Source organism: Eptesicus fuscus, chromosome 9, assembly GCF_027574615.1.
Source record: "Eptesicus fuscus isolate TK198812 chromosome 9, DD_ASM_mEF_20220401, whole genome shotgun sequence".
Taxonomy (NCBI): domain Eukaryota; kingdom Metazoa; phylum Chordata; class Mammalia; order Chiroptera; family Vespertilionidae; genus Eptesicus; species Eptesicus fuscus.
This window is the reverse complement of record NC_072481.1, coordinates 80,572,681-80,598,195: the sequence shown is the minus strand read 5'-3', so window position 1 is coordinate 80,598,195 and position 25,515 is coordinate 80,572,681. Positions and strand designations below refer to the sequence as shown.

The 25,515-nt window shown below is 42.2% G+C and overlaps 1 protein-coding gene across 1 annotated transcript in view; it reads left to right on the top strand.

The window, feature by feature from the left end:
• JARID2 (jumonji and AT-rich interaction domain containing 2) overlaps positions 1 to 25,515 on the top strand; it is a 287,887-nt gene that overhangs the window by 115,269 nt on the left and 147,103 nt on the right. Inside the window, exon 3 of the mRNA XM_008146096.3 lies at positions 17,072 to 17,207. Coding sequence (XP_008144318.2) covers positions 17,072 to 17,207 — 136 coding nt within the window. The remainder of the gene's footprint in view (positions 1 to 17,071; positions 17,208 to 25,515) is intronic.

The following is a 25,515-nucleotide window of genomic DNA, read 5'->3' as shown; positions in this document are numbered from 1 at the left end:
GCTGAGCTCGCGCCGCCGCTGAGGACGCGAGCTCAGCGTCCCGCTGGCCCAATCGGCCACCCCGGCCACCCCGAGTCCCGCCCCCTGCACCTCCCCCTGGCCCAATCGTGGGCATAGTGGAGTGATGGTAATTTACATATTACCCTTTTATTATGTAGGATAGTTTGTTCGTTGGGTTTTTCAGAAACTTTTCTGTTTGTGCTACAGAAACTGTATTGTCATCAGGGTCTATTTTTGTATTTAAGGAATTTAATGGCACACTATATCCTCTCAGGCTCATGGATGTCCCCTTCTCTTATTTAAGCATCTTCCAGTTGTGTTTCCTTGCATCTCAGTGAGAAGCAATTCCACTCTCCTCCCATTTTATTGTTGGCCATGTAATTTTGTTTATGATGTTTTTGTTGCTGGTGGTTTTTCTCCTACTCTGTACTCTGAATCAGGAAACCCATCTCCTTTTCTATTTATGGTAATTACTAGAGAGCATTTTATTTTGGCTCTCGGGGAGTGCCTGCTGTGTGTTTCTTTGTGTGGGCATGTATGTTAAAATTGGAAAGAGTTTTCTTTGAGGTCAGGGCTTTTGCAAACTGCTCTGGAAAGTTTGTCACACTCCAATTGGCTATTAAAATTTTTTTGTTTTGTATAGAAAACCTCCCCCTCCCCTGCCTCCTCCATCCTGTTTTCCCCCTTTAAGCATTTCTCCATCGATTTTAAGGATGAAATCCATTTGTTGCATCTGTTTTCTCTGGTGTGTGGAGTGGAGGTCTTTTTGAGCTGCTACCTTTACAACCTGGGAATGTTGGGAATAAAAAGGGAGCAAGCAGGCAAACCCAGTCTCAAAGTATTCTAGAAGTTCACTTATCTGGGAACAAAAATGGATTTATATGTAAAAGTGGGTGGGAGATTTCACAGTGTAGAGCCTGAGAGTTCTTGCTCTGATGGCACAAGAAGAGGAAGGAAAACTTTGGCTGCGTTAATTCTGCAGGAACTTGAGTTTTGGGTAAATGAGAAGAACTCAGAGAACATATAAAGTGTTAGGGTCACCAAAGGAGGAACGTACAAGGCCAAAAAGGATGAAGAATTATGAATTTACTAGAGGCCCAGTGCACGAAATTTGTGCAAGGGCCTTGGCCCTGGCCCCTGCCCGCTGCTGACATGGCCCTATGCTGTGGTCCCCGCCTGCTGCGGCTTTGTCCGGAATTACGCTTTTATTATTATAGATTACGTCATCTGGGTACCAGATGGGCTGAGTCCCAAAATGGCACCAGCCCCCAAAGACGGGGCGTCAGAGGGTTTTAAAGGACTCTAGGCAGGCTTTTTCTGGGCAGAGAATTCTCTGTGCAGATCTGGATTCTGGGAAACTCCGGAGGGGAGAGATACTGGTCTTAGCAAGTGGAATGTGTTCTAAGCAGGTGGAATGTCCATTGTGAAGTAGCCTAAAGGTCAGTTCCCAGGGGAGGGGTACAGATTCAATTATTTGATCAGACCTAACATAAAGCTTTTTCCCCCTCTTAGTTCTCTATGATGGGACATTGGGTCAAACATGGCCTGCCTTTCCCTCCTGGTATAATTAATCCAGCGAGCAATCATATCCTATTTTCCTATATGTGTACTGAGACATTATTTTATTTATTTATTATTGGCAAATCTGAACTTCTCTCTGACTCATAGATATGAGGGTTTTCCTCATTCAGCTTGAGGTATGGAAGCTTTGAGTCGTTTACAGCAGTTTGATTCAATTCCTTGAAGCGATTAAGTGCTTGTTTTATGTTTCAGGGAAAGAAAGCTTTAGTATCAGCTAAAACTCTTTGTTTTTCTTGATGTTAGAGAATTAATGTCAAGAAAATAAAAAGTGTAGTAAGACAAGCTGTGTGCTCTATTGAAATATTTACCTGGTTTCCTTAGTTACATGGGTTTCTTTTCTTTACTTTTTTTTAAAGATTCATTCCCTCAACAGTTATCCACTAAGCTCCTGATGTGTACCAGGCTTGATGTTAGGGAGTTTTCCAGATTTAATTGTGATGCAGTCAGACTGGTTCTCTCAAGAGTGGGTGGAGGTCAGGACTCAGTTCTGGAGTCATGATTCTGAGTTTATCCAAGGGGCACAGGCCACACCCCTGACGAGTTCAGTCAGGTGGCTGTGAGGGCTGCATTTGGTAAAGCTTCCCAGGGGATTTCCAGGGTAGCCAAGCTTGACAACTTCAGAGTAGTGTTTCTAGTGCTGCTCAAACTTGAATTCGAATCCTCAGCAATGGATATGAGAAGTACTTGTTATGCAGATAGGAATGAGTGTCTGGTCATAATAGTGAAGAATATTGTAAGGAGAGAGAATCTTTACTTCAGGAGCTCAGGGTTTGCTAAAGGAGAAATTCGAGGAGAAAGCACAGCATAGGTATGGCAAAGGAGTGTGACTAGGTGGGTAAAGTGAAAATGTTGTTTACTTGGTGGGAATTCTTTTCTGTATTCTTCCTCCAAATCTTAGGATTTAATCTTTGGGCTCTGTATTGCTCTTCCCTTTTTGGTACTGCCAATAGAAGGCAACCAGAAGTAGCTGCTCTAGATCCTTTTAGGAGGATTGGAGAGAAAACAGGTTGTGGTTTGTCTCACCTCCACACAAATCTTTGAGATTTGTGACCACTCAAAAACTTGTGTGCATAGCCATAGTGTTGCCCACAGGGTATCTTGTGAACATATTTTGACTACATGTGAGAGTGAGTTTAAGGCCAATGTGTTCTCAGTCATCCCCCTCTGTCATTTTTCTTACTTACACGTGAAGCCTACATATAAGAAGGAGTGTCTGTGTTTTGTGTGTGTGTGTGTGTGTGTGTGTGTGTGACAGACAGAAATTGAGTGATTGATTTATGACTTCACTTGGTCAAATAGAACTTCTTACCAGCAGCAACTGATGGGGCAGCATCGCCTATGTTGAGCAGTGGATTGGATTTCTATAGCCTCCATTGCCACATTATTGACACTCCATCACTTGTCAGTTTGGTCTGCAATGTCAACTATAGATTTTTATAGACTGACTCGTGAGTAAGTGACATATTCCTTTTATTACGTCCAAATTCAGCCCTCTCCTTTCATTCGTTCTTTATTTTTAAGCATCATTTTTCCTAAGACTCTGAAAATCTTAGCCATAATCTTACTTTTTAAGGTCAGCTAGCCCTTCCCTGACTTCAGGCCTACCTTGTAAATAAATAGGAAACTTTTTTTCCCCCCTTCAATAAATTAGGGTACATAAAATTTGATTCTAGGTTTGATTTTTAAACTACCGGTTATATTCACATCTCTAGCTCTGACACATGGCCTGAACTCTGACATCTCTTCTAGGGTCTGTGTAGGCAGCTCAAACTCAGCACATCCATAAACTGAACAATTGGTTCCTCCCTTTCTTCTCTCTGTTCCAAGGTGCTCTTTTCAGAAGCACCCTCCTTTTTCTCAGATGCGGCGCCATTTAGTGAGATGAAATTTTTTGGAGTTAATCTTTGACTCTTCTTCCTCATACATTCCACTTTAGCCATCAGTTGGCTCAGCCTTCTAAAAGTTTCTAGAATGTAACCAGTTGTCATAGCCTCTTGTTACCAACCTGGTCCTCCCCTCTGGTGTAGGCACTTGCCACAAGGTTCTCTGCTTCTTTCCTCCTCCCCACAAAAGATTTCATCCTCCACATAGCCTGTCGGAGCTTTAAAAAATGTAAATCAAATTCTGTTACTTCTTTGCTCAGGACTCTCCAGTAGTTCCCCATTTAGAGTAAAATTGTCATCTCCCCACTTCTGCTTTGTTCTTTCACACACACTGCCTGAAATGTGAATGGTGAACTTCTGCTTACATCCACTGTGTTCATAACATACATTTTGTTTCTGTGCCATTGTGAAATGTCAACATAGGAAGAATCATAATTTTGCTTCTAGATAGCCCTATTTGCTTCCCCTAAGAGTTTTGTTTTAAGATGGGATATACATATGCCACTACATCTTTTCGGGGTGGGATGTCAGTCTTCATGACTTTGGTGGGAGCTTTGTCAGTCTATAGGTAAACACCAGTCTTTTCATTGAACACACACACTGGTACAGCAGGCTTTACAGAGCTAAATAACTGCAGGAAATCTCACCCTGAACGAAAGAAGAAATAATAGAACTGGCTTGGATGCAGGAACCAATGAAGGTTTTCAGTTTTGTTTAGGTAGCAGTTTGTGATCTCTGCAAACTATTGTGAAATAGATAAATCTTGCCTTTGGACTAAGAATAGATTAACTTGTAGGAAATATCAGTTTGAATACAATTGGTAGCTTGTACTAACAGTCCTGGTCACAGAATCATGCATTCTGTGCAATATAAAACCAAGAGCTGTGGGTAAACACTGAAACAGACATGACTGGTAAATTGAGCACAATTGACTGTTTATGTATTTATTAAAGGTACCAAAGTATTGATAAGAAAAAGAGTATTGAGAAATGGACTTGATTCATGTCTATTGAGGAACTCTGTCATTTACTTACTTTTGAAGTAATGATTGATATTTAGTTAATAAATAAATACCAGTAGTCCTATTTCCTTGTATTTGTTTTGAGATGGGGATACAAAGATGAGAGCTGTTGTCTCTACTTGAGATGTTCACGCCTTGTCAGTTAGGGGTGTTGGGCAATGCAGGGGAAATTAAGTGCCTTAATTAAACGAGTTTTTGTAGGTCCTATAGTAGCTATAGGGAACCACGGAAGGCTTATGAGTAGGGGAAAGAGTGACATGGAATGATGGTTTTAGGAAGTAATTCTGTTGCAATGTGGTTGTGTTTTTAGAATTTAGAGAAACAATGTGGGAAGGATGTTTGGAATAGGAATTGGTTGGTGGCAGTCATTTTGGAAGTTTCTTCTGTAAGACAGGAGATGAGAGCCAGTTCTATTTCTTTTTCCAAGGACTAGAGAGACAGGCAACATTACCTGATTTAGAGAGTGAAAGTGAACAGTGAGAAAGGAGGTGCCAGTCTTATTCAGGATTCCAAACCATGGGTGCCAGTAGGGTAAATTGAGATAGAGTCACACAAAGAGGTGGGGGAGAGGAAGGAGGAGATTGTCAAGAAAATGACAATGGGTATTTTGATCATAATTAGAGGTATGGAAGGAAGAAAGTGGCAGGGTAGAGGGAACAGGAAAACCAGGGAAGAGTCAGGCTGCCAATAAAAAGCTCACATTCGACTTGGTGATTATGTTTTTCATGGCAGTGAGAATGGTTTTCATGGAAAGGAGGTGGAGGTGACTTTCCTTGTGAGGCTGGTGTACACTTGTGGTTCTCAAGGTGTGGTCTTGTTACAGAAGACTGGAGAAAAACCAATACTTAGAGAAATGGAGTTACACTTTATTATTATTATTATTATTATTAGTAGTAGTAGTAGTAGTAGTATTACGTGCCAGCCCAGAGAAAAATGTCTTTCAAATTCTGGGCAACAACATGGAGGAAGTTGTCTCTTTTTATATCTTCTTTAGTCCTTTGTCTCCCAAATATGGGGTTTTCCGGTCCACTTTGCAAGTTCTTAAAAGAGCCCTATGTGCTGGGGCTTTGTGACCTCAACCAAAGGCCTGGCCTGGCGCCAGCACTGATAGCTTCCTCTGGGGAAGGTTTATGGCCTCTCTAAAATGGGAGTAAACAGGTCTTGCAGGACCAAACAATTAAAGGGGCAGTGACTAGATTCAGATTGCCCCCCAAAATGTCTCTTTTTCCCAGTCTTACGAACCGTATCACCAGGGAGAAACTCAATTCATGGTTTATCCGTAGGTGTTTCTCAGGAGTGTATAAATTGTCAACCACTCTCTGAGGTTATTGGTTTTGCACTTGAAGAAACAATTCTAGAACTAGGTCTTAAAGCCACTGTTCTCTTTACACTTTCCACCTGTTTAAGTGTTCACTCATACGAAATGTTTTTAAATGCCTACTATGTGCTGTATGTATTAGAGGAAAAAGGTGAAAAAGTCACATGGCAGATATTCTAGAGCAGGAGTGGGGAATGTTTTTTCAGCCAAGGACCATTTGGATATTTATAACATCATTCATGGGTCATACAAAATTATCAGCCTGAAAATTAGCCTGCTATATTTGGTCAAACATTTAATTAACTCACCCCTAGTGCCTTGGCTGGGCCAGAGCAAATGATTTTGCATGCCTCATATGGCCCGCCGGGTGACGTTCCCCACACCTCTTCTAGAGCCACACACATTAGTCAGGATGCTAGGCAGTTCTGCGCCAGCATCTCAGGCTCATCACTTAGAAATGTTTGTGAGATCATTCTTCATAGTTCCAAAATGTAGAGACTTTATACAAGAAACAAGTAGTATGTGGCCTGCTACCCAATGATCTACATTTGTCATAAGTGGAAAGTACTGTTTGGAGGGGGAAAAGACATTATAATTGTTTCTGGAGACCCAAACATATACTGACAGGGTGCAAACCAATCCCAGGGTGATCCTTAACTCTGGGAACGGCTGAAGGATATGAGAAAAGTGGGTAAGGGGTATCAGAACAAAGTGGCATGATGCCAGTTTGTGTTAAATCTAAGGACAAGGTTTATTTGTATACTTTAACTTGAAAATTGTCATTAAATGGCCAAAAATAAAACTAATGGTTTATAATGTAGCATGACCTTATAGCCAGTCCCCTGGGAATGTATACAGACTTATTTCCTGGCTGGAGGTTAGTGCTGAACCACAAAAGCAAGTAAGACAGCTAGCTCTTGATTGAGCTCATAAATTGACCCCAGCAGTGTCCTGGGGTCTGAGGGAAGAAACAGAAGTACAAAAATCACCCAAATCCTTTGCCATGGCTTACAGGCCCATGACCTTGAGAGGCCTGGCAGCAGGTGGGGCAGCAATCAATCTCAGTGGTTTGGGTCACCCTCCTAGACTGGTTGGTGGAGGGAGGGCTGGCTTTTGTCTGGTCGTAATCCTGGAGGATTTATTTTGTAGGGGATTCCTTAGAAAATAATTTGAAGGCATACTAAAGCAGTGTATGTCTTAGAGGCTTACTTGTAGAGTGAAGAATCTTTTGCTGCATCCTCAATTTCATATTGCCTGCAAAACTGAGAGGTCAGGTGTAGCAGAGGACTGGAGTCACTTTCCTGAGTGTGGTATGGTTGAATATATGTAATTCAAATAGTTTTTTGCCTGCTTTAGACTCTGATTTTTGTTGTTTAAGGTATTCAGCTATTACAGAATTTTCCTGCTAACCTGAGTGGAGCATAAAGGTAGTCCACATTTTGAAGAATCTCAGGCATATAATTAAATGCCTTGGCAAGTAATACACAGTCAATTGAAACTATCCAAACTAAATGCAAATATATGCTCTAGGACAGTGATGTCCAATAGAGTTTTATGGGATGATGGAAACATTCTGGGAGACATGGGCCATTGAGCACTTGAAATGTGTCCAGTACAACATAAGGAACTTAATTTTTAACTTTAAGTTAATTGTAAATATCCACATGTGGCTAGTGGCTACTCTGTTGTTTAGTGCATCTCAGAATATATTTTTTGGGGGCATTCTGATGAACATACAAAAGGATTCAAAGATCCAGATTGCTTAGAATTCCTTTGAGAACCTACTTGTTAATAATTTATTCCCAAATGAAGTTGTAGGGTAGTCACATGTTGGAATTGCTGATACTGAATCGTCCCTTATTAAGATTTTCTCCCCTCTATTCCCTCCACTGATGGTAGATTGTCAATCCAGATTTCTGCTGGAATCTTGGAGATAATCCTGAATTAGATCTTGGGTCTTTTTTGATTATGTTGAGACAACACACTGTCAGAGGAAGAACTGCAGGAGGGCTGAACTCCGTGCTGCATGGTCCTCGCTACTGTTCCCTGACTGCACCATTTAACCGGGAAGTGCGAATGTTGCAGCCCATGCTGCTGCTGCCTTGACAACGGCAATGTCTGACATGCTCAGACGCAAAAGAGCTGACTTGGCAGCTGCCCAGCAGATTTTTATAAAGGCTCAGTTGGTGGCCAGAGATTCAGGCTGTCAGAGTTGTGTTATGCAATAAATCGTTTTCAGCAGAAGTTCTTAATCCAATTTCAACTGTAACCTATTTTTTTTTAAATAGGCGGTAATCAAAGATAAGTACACATTATTTAGTGGGAGTTTGGAAGAAGTAAAACTCTCCTTTCGTAAGCATTTTCAGACCATTTATTTTATCCTGGGAAGCATGTCTGTCTGAGGAAATTTGCTGCTTGAAGTGCTTTTAATTTAGAATATATCATTCACAAGTTCATAAGTCAGTGGTTTCCTGGCCACTTATCTTATTTCTAGGTGTGAGTATTCCCCCAATTTTTTTTTTATGATGTTTGAGTATTGACAGTTGAACCATTTTATGGAAGTTAGAAAAATGGGTTAGCATTGAGTTGACTGGAGAGATTTCCAATGGAGAAAATACTATTTTGTTAAAAGGGAAGAAACAACAGTTTTAGCCTAAGTCTAAGGTGAACTGCTCACATTTTTCTCCAATATTCTCCCTCTCTTCCCCTTATTTATTTGGCTCTGTAAATTCTTGTTTATATTGAATCCATGCCATGAATCAACTCTACAAAAAACCCGCCCCCCCCTTTTTTTGGATGCTTTCATTTTTCTCTCCTCGCACTCTTGATGGAAGTGATCTGCATTTCAGACAGCAACAAATTGTATTATACAGGATGATTTAACAATAGGTTTATGCGAACATGTTTTGAAAATAAAAGACACTCATGCAGAGGTTTCCAGTAATTTTCCCTGAAGGAAATCAGTTTTTCCTCTTCATCTTTCTCATGGACCCAGTCTTTAAAATTTTGTTTTCTTATCAGTCAGCTCTGTGCAGCTGTCAGTCATACCCATGGCCTTCCTCCCCACGATGTGGCATTTCATGTTAATCCATATTAGGGTAGGAGGGTGCTCATTGGAATTGGGCATTGCACTTCATTTTCTTTTTAAAAGGGGTAGAAAGTCACAGATCCCTCCACTCTCAGAGTCGTGGCAAGGTGGGTACGTGGGATATTGGTAACTCATTCAGTGGCTCCTATAACTCACTGTTCTTTGTCTTGGCACTTGTATGAATGTTACTAAAGAGGTTGCATGTAAGGAGAAAGTCTTCCTACTGTGAACCTGAACATCCTCTTCCTTCCAGCTGCCATACCCCAGCCATTCCCCCACTTATTTGTTTTTATAAGAGGCATGACGAACATTTGATGCTGTGGCCGCTCCGTAGAAGCAGGAGCGTTTTCTGTGGAATGTAATGCCATCTGTAACTGGGCCTGCCCCTGTGCTCCTCCATCCCTCTTTATAATAAACAGGTTGACATTTAAAACATTGGTATGAAGTTCTGGATTTCAATTTAAAACACAGGTGTGTATCACACTTCAATCCTGGTACATATGTCTTGGATTTTGCCTTTATTTTTATTTGGTGATTTGATTAAAAATTACCTCTGGCCCTGGCCATTGTGGCTCGGGTTGGATGTTGTCCTGTGCACCAAAAGGTTGCTGGTTCCATTCCCAGTCGGTCAGAGCATGTGCCCCGGTTGTGGGCTCCATCCCCAGTAGGAGTGTGCAGGAGGCAGCCAATCAGTGTTTTGTGCTCATATAGATGTTTCCCTCCCTTCCTCTTCCTTCCCCTCTCTCTAAAAATAAATACAAAATCTTAAAAAAAAAAAAGATCTATATGGTTTTGTAGACATTTCTTTAATGGGTTCAGATCTGCTGGAAAGGACCTAGTACCACTGGTTGACCTGAGTCCCAGTTTCCACCAATTGTTCTACATCATCATTAACAGTGCTCTCATTGGGATGATAGATTACTTGGTCACTCTAACTGTGATGGATGAGTCTCCACGCAGTTTACTCACAAGTGATTGGAAATTAACTATCTTCCATTGGGCTTCATTTAATTTAAAAATAGTTGTAATTGTTGGAAAGTTAAAAAAAATGATCAGAAATGTGCTTCTCTCTAACCCATGCCTTTTAATCATTGTTTCCCTTTCCTAAATCAAGATGTCCTGAATTTAAAACCATAATAAAAACTCACATATGGACAAATTGCGTAAGGATGCTTTGAGTGATGTCCTTAGAATTGATATTCTATCACACAAGGTTGTTGGACAGGCCAGTGAGATAAGATCCCTCCCCCTCCTTTCCCCTCTCCTCTTTATTTGCTAGTCTGTAGCTAGAGCTGTTGCTCTTGAGTTCTGTTTTTTCATATAACATTTACATTCACCTCTTGAAATTAGCAATAATTTTGCTTTTATTTAGGAGTCAATGTGAGTTACACATTTGATGTTTCCTCTTTTAATAACAAATTTCTGAGTTTTAAAATTTGCTTCCTGATCTGGCACCTGCTGAACCATCTGACTACCTGATAGCTAGCACCAGCTCCTGTTTACATACCCAGCTGTGGGCCTTTGGGCAAGACAATGAAACTCACCTCTAAAAAATAACTAAGAGTTTCATGATTACTTCCTTTCCCACCACTTTAAACTAAAAGGGAAGAAGCAGTGGTGTGGACCTTACACTCAGGTCTGAGCAGAGTGTTCCATCCTTGTTAGTGCTGGTCCCACTGCCTAGCATGGAGTGAGCTTCCAGCAGATGTATGCTATGATTAGCATCAATATCCCTTTTTATATGCTTCCCTTAGGTCTCTAAGGGCATCGTCCTCTGCCCTGCGCCTGTTTGGCAAGTTTGACTGACCTGGTGTCCCTGTTTTTTATTGTATTTGAGTCCTCTGAAGATACTTTAAAGGCCTGTGTTGCTGAAGACCTGGCTCTCATTGGAGAGCAGCAGCCTGTGAGGGCTGGGCCTAGACCCATCGCTGAGTGGAGAGTATGATCTTACTGTATCGGTGATCTGATCAGTCTTGAGACAGTAAATTAGAAGAACTCTTGGTGCAGTTACAGTGTATCTAATCAATAATCCAGTGCTTAAAGTGAGGATTATAGAGAGACATTTTGAATGTTCAGCAAATTTATTTACGTTAGAATGCCTGATTTTAGGTTTCATTTAAACTAACAGTGATTTGAATTTACAACCTCAGTGGAGGACTCAAGTACATTGAATACAGTCTCAGTTTAAGTTATCATGCTTATGCCCTTTAACCCCACCCCTTCTCCATGAACACATGTGGGTAGAAGACATGGTGACTTGCACCGATCTGATCCCGCACCTTCTTTCTGTCTTGTGTTGTTTTTTCCCTTTAACTGTGATTGTCCTTGGATTTGAACCTTCCTTTGAGTTTTGTTGCATTGTAATGGAAAAAATTTACCTCTATCTACACCCCCTCCCCCCAAGAAACAAAATCATTATGGAGGATATAGTTAACTCCAAGCTTAATGAGATCCTACAGTGTAATGTGGCTGCTAAAATTTATTCTAACTTTTGGGTTTGTGCATAGAAGTAGATCTTACTGCATATATTATCCTATTCTGGAATATTATTCACATGTTGAATGTGTGTTTAATTCTGGGTGTCATGTTTTAAAGGAAGTTGGCCCAAGCTGGGTAATCAGAGGATAAAGGCTGGAAAGACTGTGTCACATAAGGAATGATTCTAAAACTAACATTTTTTTAAATTAAGAATTAATTTATTTTCTGATTACAGTCGACATGCAGGTATAAAACATAATGATTAGACATTTTATACTTTACGAAGTGATTGCCCCAATAAGCCCTAGTACTCCCCTGACACCACACGTGGAACTTGCATTTTTTAGTTCCTTGCCTTTCTTGTTGTTTTCACTTATGCTATTTGATCACTTATTTAAGCTCAGTGAACAGACGTCAAAGTGAAGATTTCCCAGGGTATACTAATATAGACTTCCTATTTCTGACAGGAGAAATGCCAACAGCAGATAGATGTTAGAAGTATTCATATTGAGGTTTTACCTCATCTTTACCTTTGCCTGTATTCTCATGGAAATTAGAAAGTGATAGGAAATAGGTGTGGGTTGGAGAACAAGTGTGCACAGCAGAACTTCTGAAACTTTCCTGTGTATGGTAATCACATAGGGATCTTTTTAAAATGTAGATTATGATGATGTAGGTCTGGGGTGGGGTCCAGGAGTCTGCATTTCTAACAAGAAGCCAAGTGGTTAGGATTCCGGTGGTCTGTGGACCACACTTGGAGTTGCAAAGGCATGGAAGGAGGTTGTTAAAGGCTTTTGATCTCTAACCTGGAGTATGCATTTTGGAGGATGGTTAGATGGTGCTGTCTGCTCCAGGGAGCATACTGTCTTCATGTACCTACTCCTGTGCTCCTTTTTTCTTACATGTCTTCCAAGTTTGAGTAGCTAATGTTGTGCTGTGTTTTATTTCTAATAAAAAAGATTATGACTATAAGCCTTCAAGTTTAAATTCTGAATAGTTGCCATTTTTTATTAGAAATTCTAAAGTTACTTCAAAGAGAGGCAGATGTTTTCCAGATGAAAAGAAAATCATGTCACTTTTAAAGGCCTTACTATTCAGTCTCCCATTAACCAGGTAAAGTCATTTTTTAGCAGACAATAGCAAAGTAAATCTAATCTTTGTGATTTTTAAAAAATATATATTTTTATTGATTTTTTTACAGAGAGGAAGGGAGAGGGATAGAGAGCTAGAAACATCGATGAGAGAGAAACATCGACCAGCAGCCTCCTGCACACCCCCCACCAGGGGATGTGCCCGCAACCAATGTACATGCCCTTGACCGGAATCGAACCCGGGACCCCCCCAGTCCGAAGACCGACGCTCTATCCACTGAGCCAAACCGGTTTCGGCTGTGATTTTTTTTTTTATTGCCTAAAGTTTTACATATGTCTCCTTTTCCCCCATTGACCTCCCCTTCCCCCCAGCCATTCCCACCCCTGAGGGCAAGCCCCCACCACTCCAGTGTCTGTGTCCATTAGTTATGCTAATATGCATGCATACAGTCCTTTGGTTGATCTCTAGCCTCCCCTCCTCCCCTCCCATTTGTCTCTGGATCTACTTTTGTTCATCAGTTTATGTTGATCATTATATCCCACATATGAGTGAGATCATGTGATATTTATCTTTCTCCGACTGGCTTATTTCGCTTAGCATAATGCTCTCCAGGTCGATCCATGCTGTTGCAAATGGTAAATGTTCCTTTTTTATAGCGGCATAGTCTTCCATTGTGTAGATGTACCACAGTTTTTTAACCCACTCATCTGCTGATGGGCACTTACGCTGTTTCCAAATCTTAGCTATTGTAAATTGTGCTGCTATTAACATAGGGGCGCACATATCCTTTCTGATTGTTGTTTCTGGTTTCTTGGGATAGCTTTAGAGTCCCCCGCTGCCAGCAGCCCTGTGGAACCCCTTCCACATTCGAGGTCTACACTGACCCCAAGGGCCGCATAAAGACATGCTGAATACAAAGGGCTGAAATAAATGAGAAATCGTTAACATAAAATAATAGAACATTTTAATAAAAATTAATATTTTTCCTAAACATTAACTTACCAGACACTGAATAACTGCACAAATTAAAAAGTGTAACACAAATAAACCTATTTTTCTTGTTAACTGAAAGTGAAATATTTCCTGTTGTATACACCAAACAAGTCAGTCCAAGACTAATGATGTGGCAGTCGGCTGCTAAAATATTCCTTTCTAGTATTAGTGGAGAGAAGTGGTGCGTCCGTGTGTAAGGTGCCTAAGGGAAATGAATGCAACACGATTATAGTAATCAGTCATTAGCAAATGTTGTAGTTCGTTATTAATAATTATGTGTAAAAAGGTTATTGTAAAAATTAAGTTACGAAATATTTTATTAAAATGTTTCTCACATACCGTTATATTGGCTGGGCTGCAAAAATGTTCATTGTGGGCTGCATGCAGCCCATGGGCCGCGAGTTTGACATGCTTGTTTTAGGGCCTGGGATAACAGTGGTGAACAGAAAAAAACAATTTCCTGAACCCATGCAGACATTATTTAAATGACTGATTAAATAAGACAACTATTGAAAAAGGGAAAATAAAAAGGAAGCCCTGTAGTTAGAGGTCATATAAACTCGTAGAGAGGTGTTTGTAATTTGTGTTGCTTGACCTTTAATGATAGTTATGATGTTGGGGCTGTTTTTCAGAGCATTCAGTGATTGGCTGTTCTGAATAGCAGAGTGAGTATTAGACTCTCTCTGGCCTTCCATGACACCCAACTTGGAGAGTGCTGTGCTGCCTCATGGTTGGGCACACACCTTTGATTCCACACCTGGCATTCTACTAGGGAGGGGATCCACCACCCTGGTCTGCAAGCTGAGTGTAGGGTGATTCATCATGATTGTGCAGCTATGAAACGCAGTTTAATTTCTGAGTTATTGCCTACCTGTCGAACTTTTGGAAACAGAACAGAGTCACCCATTAGGTTGTGTCTTGCATTAGCATTGAGGATGTGACAAGTCTTGACCAGAACCCCAGGTTATAAAAGAACACTTGTGTTTTAAAAGAAAGTTTGATTTTAATGTTTAGAATTTAAAAACCCATAATCATTGTCAGGGATGTCCTCTTTTGTATTTAAAGTACTTTATAGGTGTAATGAAACTGCTCTTGTACCAGTAAGTGAACCCTAATTGTGTCTTCCTTGCAGGAGTTTTCATCCCACATGGTTTATGTTTTAATTAGAAATTAGTTGTAGGGGTGTAATTCTCTATTATGGGGGCCTGAAGTTAGAATGAAGGTACCAGTCTGAACAGGATGCAGAAAATTGTCACTGGAATTTTACATTGAAAGCTATTTTGGGGCTTTAAAATGTATACATGGTGTAGATGTAGGAAACAATAGTTTATAATCACATCACTTGTGGAGATTGTGGAGATGCAAAAGATGAGAATAGGAAATTGGTTGCAATGAAAAGATTTTTGCTGCACAGCCTTTATTGCATAGTCTGACTGTGGAAGCTGGAAAAGTGGATTTCAGTCTAATAAGCATTAATTCCTGCCACATTTAAGACAAGTCATTCAGTTGCAAAGAATATGCTAGGAGAGCTTTCATGGAAACTCAAGGGAATTGCTATAAGAGCAAATTCAACTAGGATGTGCTTTGTATGTGCTGTCTAGCTAAAGCATCTGCCTTTTACTCAGGATAGTTATTTGGGCTGCTCAGATAGGTCTGGTTACTTCATTTTTCTGTTTTTTAACAAGGTGATTGAAAGGTCTGCAGTGACTTAAACCAAGTAGCAGTTAAGGAATTGTGTGTGTCCCTCCTGTTAGGTTGAGGCAAGATTTGCTGCTTCTTTTAACCTTCATGCTTGAATCTCGACCACCACCTTGGTTAGTAGATGTCTTGGCTCTCAGCAGAGCAACCAGGAAGGACAGGATGTGCCTTCTTCCTCTAGCGGTATCGGAAATCACAGCTTGGCGTGTCTACAAGAGGGAAGGGTGTGCAGGGGAAGGTGGAAATGCTAGCTCCCTTCTTCCCAGGGCTCCTCTTCCCCTTATTATAGAAGATGGAGAATCACTCTGATTCTAGGAAATCCCTGAAGCTTAACAAGAGTGAAGCTTAACTTATTTATTTAGGGCTTAGAGTTCCTATGTGGTTGTATTTCTAAGATGTAGTTTGTATTTATGCGGAGTTTAGGAATTTAAGAGCTGAAAAAGACCTCAGCTATCCCAGTTCCCTTATTGAGTCCCATGGAGGTTTTATGTCACCTGTTAGTGGCAGGGAGTAGAAACCAATTTGTTGGACATCCAGTACAACAGCACCAGTCTGACTCTGAAGTGTTCGGGCTCCTCTTTGAACAGAGGGAACATGAATATCCAAAGCCCTGTTTTTACCCATGATATTAATGTTTCCCTTATTCTCTTGAGGCCCAAAATATCTGAGAAGCTCAAATACTTGCATTTCTAAATCCAACTGTGTGATAAAATGCTTAAGTCCTGAAGCAGGTTTGTGAATGTGAGGGCTTCTTAGATAAGCAAACTGTGCATAGATATCCACAGAAACTAAGAATGTCCTTAGCCATATGAGTCTGCCCCTTACGCCTTAAACACCTTGTTGTTGGTTTCCTACAACAGTTGTCTCAATCCAGTTACGGTGTCAGCCATCTCCATCCTCCAGTCTTGGCTCATGTTCTGTCTTGGTTTCCTCCCTGCCCCCTCCTCCCGTACGGCCTCTTCAATTCTAATTGTCCTTTGTATCTTTACTACTGGAGTGGTCTATAGGCTGGCTGCTAGTTCTTTGGTTCCTCCACCCCCACCTTCTTCCAACCTGGCCTTTATTTTGTTCCTTCCTCTCTCAAGAACTTGCATTGGATCTGATACAGAAGACATAAGGGAGCCACGCTTTTAAATTAGACCTTCAAGACCTGTTATTAACCCGTGTTTATTTTTATCTCTCGAGTCCCCCCTTTTCCCACATTCCATTGCCCTTTCCCACACTGGTGTCTCTCCCTCCCAACCCCCCCTGTCCTTTGTGACTTATTTTCTTAAGAGCCTATTGCTGATCCAGTTTCTGACTGAATTGTAAGTTTCCTTAAAGGTAGCACTAACCCCCCAATGACAACAACAAAAAAGTAGAGCACATACAGGGTATCCCCAAAAATGTATACATACTTTGAATACTTATTAATTCCAATGGGTTAAACATGAATAGAAAAAAAATCAATTGAGCTATCAAAAAATATATGTGTATACATTATTTTGGGACACCCTATATTTGTAAGGCAGTATACATTCTGGCATTGCTTGCTTTATAAAACTCCAATACAATGGTTCATTATTACATCCCTGCTTGTGAGTGTAATAACAACTATTTATGAACTTTGCCAGGAATAGAAACCTTCCGTATTCCCCATTAATGAAGGTCTTTGGATGTGGATAGCTAAGGGGAATGAGGTGGTTTTTGTCATTCTTTCAGTCCCTTGTACAGCCTGTGGATTTGCTTTTTGCTTGAGGTCTCTCCAGATGTCTGAAGGGCCATTGCTATCTCTTACCATATGCTGTAATATTGATCTCTAGAACCATGTCTCGATCACACAGTACTTGTTTGAAATTTAAAAAAAGGTTTATTTTGACTTAATATTTACCCGTTGTCTTTTAAGTAACTCTTTCTTTCATCTCTCTTGGTTTCTCCAGGATGACAGTGATGGGATTCCATGGTCAGAAGAAAGGGTGGTACGTAAAGTCCTTTACTTGTCTCTGAAGGAGTTCAAGAATGCCCAGAAGAGACAGCATGGTGAAGGCATTGCTGGGAGCCTGAAAACAGTGAATGGTGAGTTGAATATTTGTTGAATCTCTGGGCACAGCCTTGTTTCTGAATTGGATGTGTTTTGCAACTTGTGCTTTTTAAGCTAAGTCTTTTACCTGCAGTTATTCCGGACACACTTTTGAGTTTATAGATTCATTTTCATGTTCCTTTATGTTCCGCACCATTGTCAAGTAGTTAGTCTATTCTCTATACACAGGACCGGGACTGCAAATCTGTTTTCTTTCTGGGTTGAATGTGGAGCCTGTTTTACAGGTTTTTCTGTGGATATCTGCTTCATACCCAAGTATGACAGCAGAAGTTTTTGATGATCTTACTGCGGAGTGATGTCTTTTATTCTTATCCCCTGTTTGTAAAGGAAGTAGCCTAAATCCATGGTGTGCCTACTGCCTTTTTTGCTCTCAGGCTCAGCAGCCTCCTAAGCACCTGCTTCTTTGTATGTTGATCAGGCCGGGCAGGTTGATACCCAGCAGCAAGTATACAGTGGTATAGAATTTCTGTGCATCCGGAATTTTACCTCTTCCTGTATGGTTATCAGAAGGATCCTTGAAGCCTGGAAGGAGACTTGCTTCTATCTGCCTTTATTCTTGTATCTCTTTTTAATGGGATTTAGTATGATTGAGATGAAGTCATCTAACAAAAACCATTTCAGAACTAACATTGGTTTTTCAGGAGATGTGGCTGTGGTGGCATTCCAGAGTCACTCCTGTACTTACTAATCTCTTAGAATTATGGATAATGTCAGTCCACCATGTTCTGGTTTGTACTTACATGGAGATGAAGAAGAAGAGATACTGTTCTGTCTTAGAATCTTTGCTCTGGTCTTGAGGTAACAGTTATCCCATGTGGGTTCTCAGCAGCTTTCCAGGATGCAGAGTGACAGGTTCCCGTAGGGCTTCCAGTTTCTTCCCAGCATGCTTAGTGGAAAGGTGAGTTGTCTAAAAGCCTCTTGTTGGAATTGGTGCTTGAAGACGGGACCTGTTGCTGCTCTGTTTCCACAGGGCTGTGGCGGGATTTAGTGAGATGACTTCCTGCCATCCACCCACGTCCTTTCATTCTCTTCTAGTATTGTGTGGTTTGAAACAAGAACCCTTAAATTCTGAGCCATATGTAATGGGAAAGGCCCTTTTACAATTTCTTTCGCATTTGCAGAAGTAAAATAAGTAGTGGAATCTGTTGCCACAGTATACAGTTTAGACCCCCATGGATCTCCAACAGACAGAGACCCCATGTATTCCTTGGCTGCCTATAATATAGTAAACTATTCCCTGTGTCTGTTTGGAGAACATTTGATGTGATAGTTCTTGTCATTGCTTCACACTGAATACAGATGGTCCCCCAACTTACGATGGTTCGAGTTGACGATTTTTCAACATAATGATGGTGTGACAGTGATACACATAATACATCACGAGATAGTCAACACGTTATTTTAAAATGGACTTTGTTAGCACATTTTGCCAAACTGAGTGTTCTGAGCACATTTAAGGTAGGCTGGGCTAAGCTATGTCAGCTTAGGTCTATTAAATGCATTTTCAACTTAAACCCATTGTAAACTGGACATATCTTATTTGGATGTAACCCCAAATGAAAATAAGTTGAGGAGCAGGGTTTTGCTTGATTAAGCTTTTTAGAAGGGTAGTGGGAGGAATTTAATTGAATCCTGGAGTTAGAGTAGAGCAGTGGCTATTATAGATGTAGATCTTAGGGTTTTGATAAAAATGCTTAATTCTGGTGTTCACGAGTGGTAATGCTTTATTGCCCTGGGACTCTCTTAATTTAAAAAACAACACAACAACACATCAGCCTAATTGGGGAAAATCAGCTTTTAGGGTAAGAAGTTAGCCAGGTGTCCAGGACTGAATGAAAGTGGAATTTGGGTAAAAGAACAAAAACTAAAGTAAGTTATCCAAGAAGCAAAGACCACTACCAGCTAGTTGGCTATAAATGTGGCTCTCATGTTTTTTGAGCATAGTTGAGGGCTTGACAATGCAAAGAAAATAATTCTAAGAAAAGTTGTCAAAGATATCTCTATCAGGATCATTGAAGGCTTTAAATAATTCTTGTACCAGCTTCATAAAGAAAAGGTAGTTTTTGTCGTGTTAGTTTGCCTTTCACCCTAATAAATACTGACGTGTCTTTTTTTTTTTTTTAAACGACTTTATTTATTTATTTTAAAAAACACTTCTCATTTTGGTTGTGAAGTTGCTGTGAATATGCCTTTTTCTAGTTCCTGTTGGTGTTTGTGCAGGTAACATTCCAAAGCCACCTTTTTGTTATTCTGTGTATTGCATTTCAGTAGCAGTTTCTCAGTAAACACATTTATCTCCTTGTTTCAGAACTTAAGTGTGTTTTAAGAAGAATTTTCGTAAATGCAGCTAACATGTTAAAGTGTGCTTTCCTGTTTGGGGGTTACTGGAAAGCACAGGGAAACAGAATTGTTACCATGGGAATAACACCTTAGGAACCTGAATCTCAGGAGTGCTCTCTAGGAAAGCAGAAATAGCAGGGAATATTCAGGACTTTTTTGGCCAAATGAGGTTGTGAGTAGAGTTGATTGCAAGCAGTGTTCTTTCTCAAGTGTGCATCACTTGAGCTTGAATGGATGCTTCATAATAGATTATAATTCATATACCGTACAATAGAGTGACCCTGTCTTGAGCTGTAACATCACAGCATACAATCTCGGGATTCTTCATGTGGGCAAGTGAAGGTAAGGTAGTAGAGGGAGAGTGGTTTTAACAGTCATACAAGGTACTTGTTTTTCTTTTATTTTTAAAAGTTGAAATAATTCTGTTGGTCCCATTTTAGAAATTTGTCTGGTGGTAAACTTTGGAAACTGCCCAGTACAGAGCCCTTGCTGGAAAGTAGATGGCAAATGGGCTAGAGCATGTACCTGTTCCCCAGATGGGGAGGGCTTCTGCCCCTGTTCTCCCCTTTATCACTTGGGGACCTTGGGTAGTGACATACTTCTGAGTTTGTTCACCTTGGTGTTTTTCACCTATAGGCAGAATAAACATCCCTGTTGTGTGTGGTAGTGGCTTTCCTGACTCTCAGTTATCCTATCTAATAAAGAGGGAATATGCAAATTGACCGTCACACTGTCACAAAGATGGTGGTGGCCAGTCCCCTCAGCCCCGCTGGAGTCCCCCAATCCTTTCAGCCCAGCAAGGGGGCAACAGCGCATGGTGCGGTTGGACCCAGCCTCAGGTGGGTCCGGCTGCTCCGTGCGCCAGCCGCTGGAGTCCCCCACTCCTTTCATGGAAAATGGGTTGCCTCAAAAGTTGGTTGAGCTTCTTAGGACAAAAAACATTCAAAATCTTTGAAAAGGGAATTCCAATATTTATAAAAGTATGGACTAGACAATTCAAGGTTATTTCCACTACAACCTTCTATGATTTTGTGATATTAACATTCTGAATTCACATAGTATCAGCTGTATTGTATGTAAGCAGATACTATTTAAAGGAATGGCCATTATTATTAAAACAACTCATAAAACCACACTGCTTGTATGTCAAGGACTTTCTGTATGATTTTCCTAATGGCTGGAGTTAATGCCCCTAAACCAGCAGTCAGACATCCCCGAGGGGTCCCAGATTGGAGAGGGTGCAGGCTGGGCTGAGGGACACCCCCCATCCCCATGCAAGAATTTCGTGCACTGAGCCTCTAGTTTATTATACAGTAGCAGCATTGGAATTACAGTTCAAGTTGTGTAACTTTGCATCCAGTACTTATTTTAGAACACATGCCAGATAAAAATTACACCGTATCTTTGCAAGAGTAGTATTGAAAACAAGGTGTTTTATTTTTTTCCCCTCCTATTAAATTTTAAACAAAGATTTTTCTGGGTGATTGATCCAACCAGAGTTTCCTGGAAAAATTAAAATTTAAAATATTTGGCATTAACAATAGAATGGGCATGGCATAATTTTGTGTCTGATTTGAATTGATATCACTTTTGCTAAGTCAATGGTATGCTAGGATGCTGAACAAGCAACCCCTTGCACTGCTTCCCTCTTGTGGGAGGCTGGCTGGGGGTCTGGTATCTGTTTTCAGTGTTCAAACAGTGGCAACTTGGATCTGAGTGGCTGAGCTCAGCTACCCCATTTCTGCAGGTCTAGTGGTAGTAGTAATAACAAGCAGACAAAAGATAGTAAAATCCATGTTTGCCATCAGTCTTGCTTTTGTGGTTTTAAAGTGACAGGGAATGACATTTTTCATCCATCTAGAGGTAGTTAATGTGAGTCTTGAGCGTGGATTGTCTGTGTCGGAATTGAACCATCATTACAACTTGTTGGTTATAGCCAGGCTTAGAAGGCAGTGCTTAGATTTCTGCCGATTGTGAGCCTTCTGTTTACTTCTGCTGTAGATAATGCTACTTTTTCTGGCTGTAATAATTTGACAAAAGCTTAGGAAAGGGCTGGCAAAGGCTGAGGCCACTCTTTGAGGACTCTTAGCCCACTGGGGCTGAAATTAGGGACATTTAAATATCATGCTATACAAATAATGAGTACATATAATTACACAGTAAGAGAGGGGAGCTATTAGCTGTATTTGAATTTCATAATGCAGCAAGCCCTCTGTCCAGCTAAAAAGTCTTGACTGGATGTAAGGGACACTGGACCCTTTTCTTAGAATCGTCCTGTGGGCACTGGTTGAGATAACTAACCTGTTGAGTGCTTACTACTTGGCAGTTACTGTTCTAGCTGTTTATCCATATTTTACTTGCTTAATCTTCAGAACAAACCATTTCATAGATGAGAAAACAATACACCGGTGTTATTTGCAAGTTGCCTACACAACTAGGGTGGGGCAGAACCAGGATTTAAACCCCATCTTTTTGTACTAGAGCTCTCCTACTTTCAGCCACTGCCTAGATAAACCACTTTGGAACCCTCCATAAAGATAGGGTTCCAAAAAATAAAAATTTGTAGGAGAATATATTTTTAATAGCAGTTTTTTTTGAAGCAGAGAAGTGAAATCTTTGATTAGGAACATGTTTCTGGGCTTTATTAGACCTTGTACTTTAATAGAGGGAATAAAAAAATTGTACTTCTTCTGATGGTTACCCTTCTTAGTTCAGTCACAGGCACACACATGCATTCATTTCTTTCTATTTCTTCACCTAGAGGCAGAGAGTTTTACTTTTGTCGAGCCTTTTCAGCACCAATTGCCAAATTTGTAGCCAAGGACCAAAGTTGGAAGTGTAGATATAGGGAGACAATCCCCTTCTCCCCACCCTCCCCCCTACTCACCTTTTTAAGGGATAGAATTTTGGACTTCTGTACAAAATCTTTCTTTAAGATATCTGATGTTTATGGATCGAAACATGGGCCCAAGACATGCTTTCTTGAAGTAGCCAGTTTATGGCCTAAGTAGTGCAGGTGGGGCATTTCTTTTTCTTTTCTTTTTAAAAAAATATGTTTTAATGATTTTTTACAGAGAGGAAGGGAGAGGGAATAGAGTTAGAAACATCGATGAGAGAGAAGCATCAATCAGCTGCCTCCTGCACACCCCCTCCTGGTGATGTGTGTGCAACCAAGGTACATGCCCTTGACTAGAATCGAACCTGGGACCCTTCAGTCCGCAGGCCAACGCTCTATCCAGTGAGCCAAACCGGTCAGGGCAGGTGGGGCATTTCTTGATGGAGCTTCCATTTGGTCAATACCGGAGATGGTTTTTGGATGTAGGAGGTATTCCCAATTGCTTATTTTGGAGGGATTGGATTGCCTTATTCATCCCATCTAAAATTTCATGGAGTAATACTCCATGATTTTATGTTTCAGTAAGAAAGGAAAATAATGATTCCAATTGTAACTGTAAGCCATCATCCTAATATATAAAGAGCCAGGGTCCGTCACGACGTAAACGACCAGATGAATGACTGAACACCAGGCTGCGTGCGCAGCAGGCTCGGGTGGGTGGGGACTTGTGGCAGCGGGGACGGGGGCGGGGAAGGCAGGCGCTGTGGAGGGTGCCCTGTACGCCCCCCATGGCAGTGGCGGTGGTAGCTGTGAGCGCTCCTGATGGCCCGCAGTCGCTGCTTCAGCTTGGCCTGGAGGCTCCACTTGGCACCACTCACAGTTGCCGCCACATGCTGTGGTATAAAACACATAAGCGCAGGCACCACTTCCATGCCACCCCCCCCCCCCCCCCCCACTTCTGCCAGTCCCACCAGCCCTGAGGTGTCCTCCCCGAGCTGTTTCCGGCGAGGCCTGTGAGAAGATCCTGCCCTTGGAGCGCTCCTGGCTCCAGAGGAGGCGGATGGCACCACAAGCATTGTGACGGGTGGCCTGGCTCCCTGTGCGCCGAGGGCCTGGGAGGACCCCAGGGACAGAGGTAGCACAGGGCGCTGCGGTGGCGGTGGCTCTTGTGACTCATCTGGCAAGCCCTCTCAGCCGGCCGCCCTTGCTCTTGCCCTGGCCCTCACTGCTGGCTGATTCCGGTGCAGCCTCCTGGCTCAGAAGGTGCGCAGCCGCTGGGACAGCCACTGTGGTGCGCCAGATTGGATGTCCTCCTGGCCACGCCACATGGGCTTGTGGATCTGCCCAGGTGCAGGCCTCTGGTGCGCACATCCTCTTCTCTCCCCCCTTCACGTGTGAGCGTCCCCCAGCACGCTGTCGCCCATGTGCGCCCACAACAGTCCTGGACCACAGTGCGCGCATGTTTCCCCCCGCCCCCGCTTCTCTGCCACACTTCTGTCAACCCCGGCGTGCCTACGGCCCCCACAAGATGTGCGCACATCCCCTCCGGCATGCTCACATCCTTTGGAGCGTATCTGTGTGCTCGGGGTGGGCGCCTGTGATATGACAGTGAGAGGGTGGAGTGGTGACCCCCTGTTCCCACGGAGGCCAGTGCGGAGATGAGATAATGGGGTAATGCAGGTGCTGAGGAAGGAGCAGGTATGGACAGACACACCTGGTTGGCGCGTGGCGGCCCTTGCTGAGGTGCCTTCAGCCAGTGTTCGAGATCTCAGTGTTCGGGAACCCAGAGGAGGTGAGGAGGTCCGTCCTCTCAGTGAAATGGTGGGAGAGTCGGGGCGACTGCAGAGGAGGAACGTGCACTGGGGGTGCCGGCGCCCATGAGCGAAGGCCGCTGTTACTGAGCCTCGCTTGCTTGGGGCCTAGCGCGCTCCTGCTGGGCAGTGGGCGACAGGACGTGCTTTTCCGAGTTAATGAGAGAAAACATTGATTCTCCCACTGCCCTCGAAGGTGGAAAGCGGAGTGGAGAGACATGCGGGGAGTGAGCGAGGTTCCCTGTCTGGGGGTTCCAAATCTGCCGTTGGTTCCTTTCACCGCTGACTAGATATATACAGTATGTCCTCCCAAAATGTATACACACTTTGAATACCTACTAATTCCAATGGGTGTAAGTATGAAAAGAAAGAAACAACAATGGCGCTGTCATCTGTTAAAAGTGCAGTTGGACATCCCCCGAGGGGTCCTGGATTGGAGAGGGTGCAGGCCGGGCTGAGGGGGAGGACATCCCCCCACCCCTCTCCATGCACGGATTTCATGCACTGGGCCTCTGGTACTTTATAAGATGCTTTCTAATTTTAGATATGCACATTTCAAGATGAGAAGAATATATGTGTCCTGGAATCAGAAAAAAATACAATAAGAGAAATGCTTTAAAAATCAGAAGTGAGTGACTGTATTTGGTTTAGTGTGAGGAGGCTGATGATGTAAATGGCCCAGTGTGGCACTTTCTTTCCTAAAAGAAGCCTTGAAAGCCGTGGGATCTTGTGCAAGGGCAGGAGATTGGGATAGGGTGGTGTTGGGGGCAGAGGTGAGGACCTGCAAATAGATATTGGACAGGTTTCTCTGGCTGGTCTACGTGTACTGCTCTGGCACCGAGGGAGGGGCAAGCCTAACTGCAGCCCTTTTAGCCAAAGCATTATGGATTGCTAGTGCAGGAAGGGACTTCTTGAGGCATAGAGGTCAGGCTCCTCAATTTTCAGATGAGGAATTTTGAACCTGGATGATGAACTTAACTGAAAGGAATGGATCATGCTGAGGACTGATTGGAACCTGAAACCCAATTTAAATAAAGGGGAGGCACCAGGCTTCCCAGTAGGCATGGCTGCTTGCAAGGATTTTATGGAGAATTAAGAATGGAGGTGCCTGTGGAGGTTAATGTGTTTTTATTCTCCTCTTTCCCACCACTTTGTGTTTGAGACCTACTGCATCCTCAGTTCTCTCTCAGCCTGCCTTTGTCGAGTCTGTAAGCTCTGTGCTGTTTCCCCGATTACATCATTAGCCTCATCAAATTGTGGACTCCTTTAGTAGGAGGGGCATACAACACAGAAGGT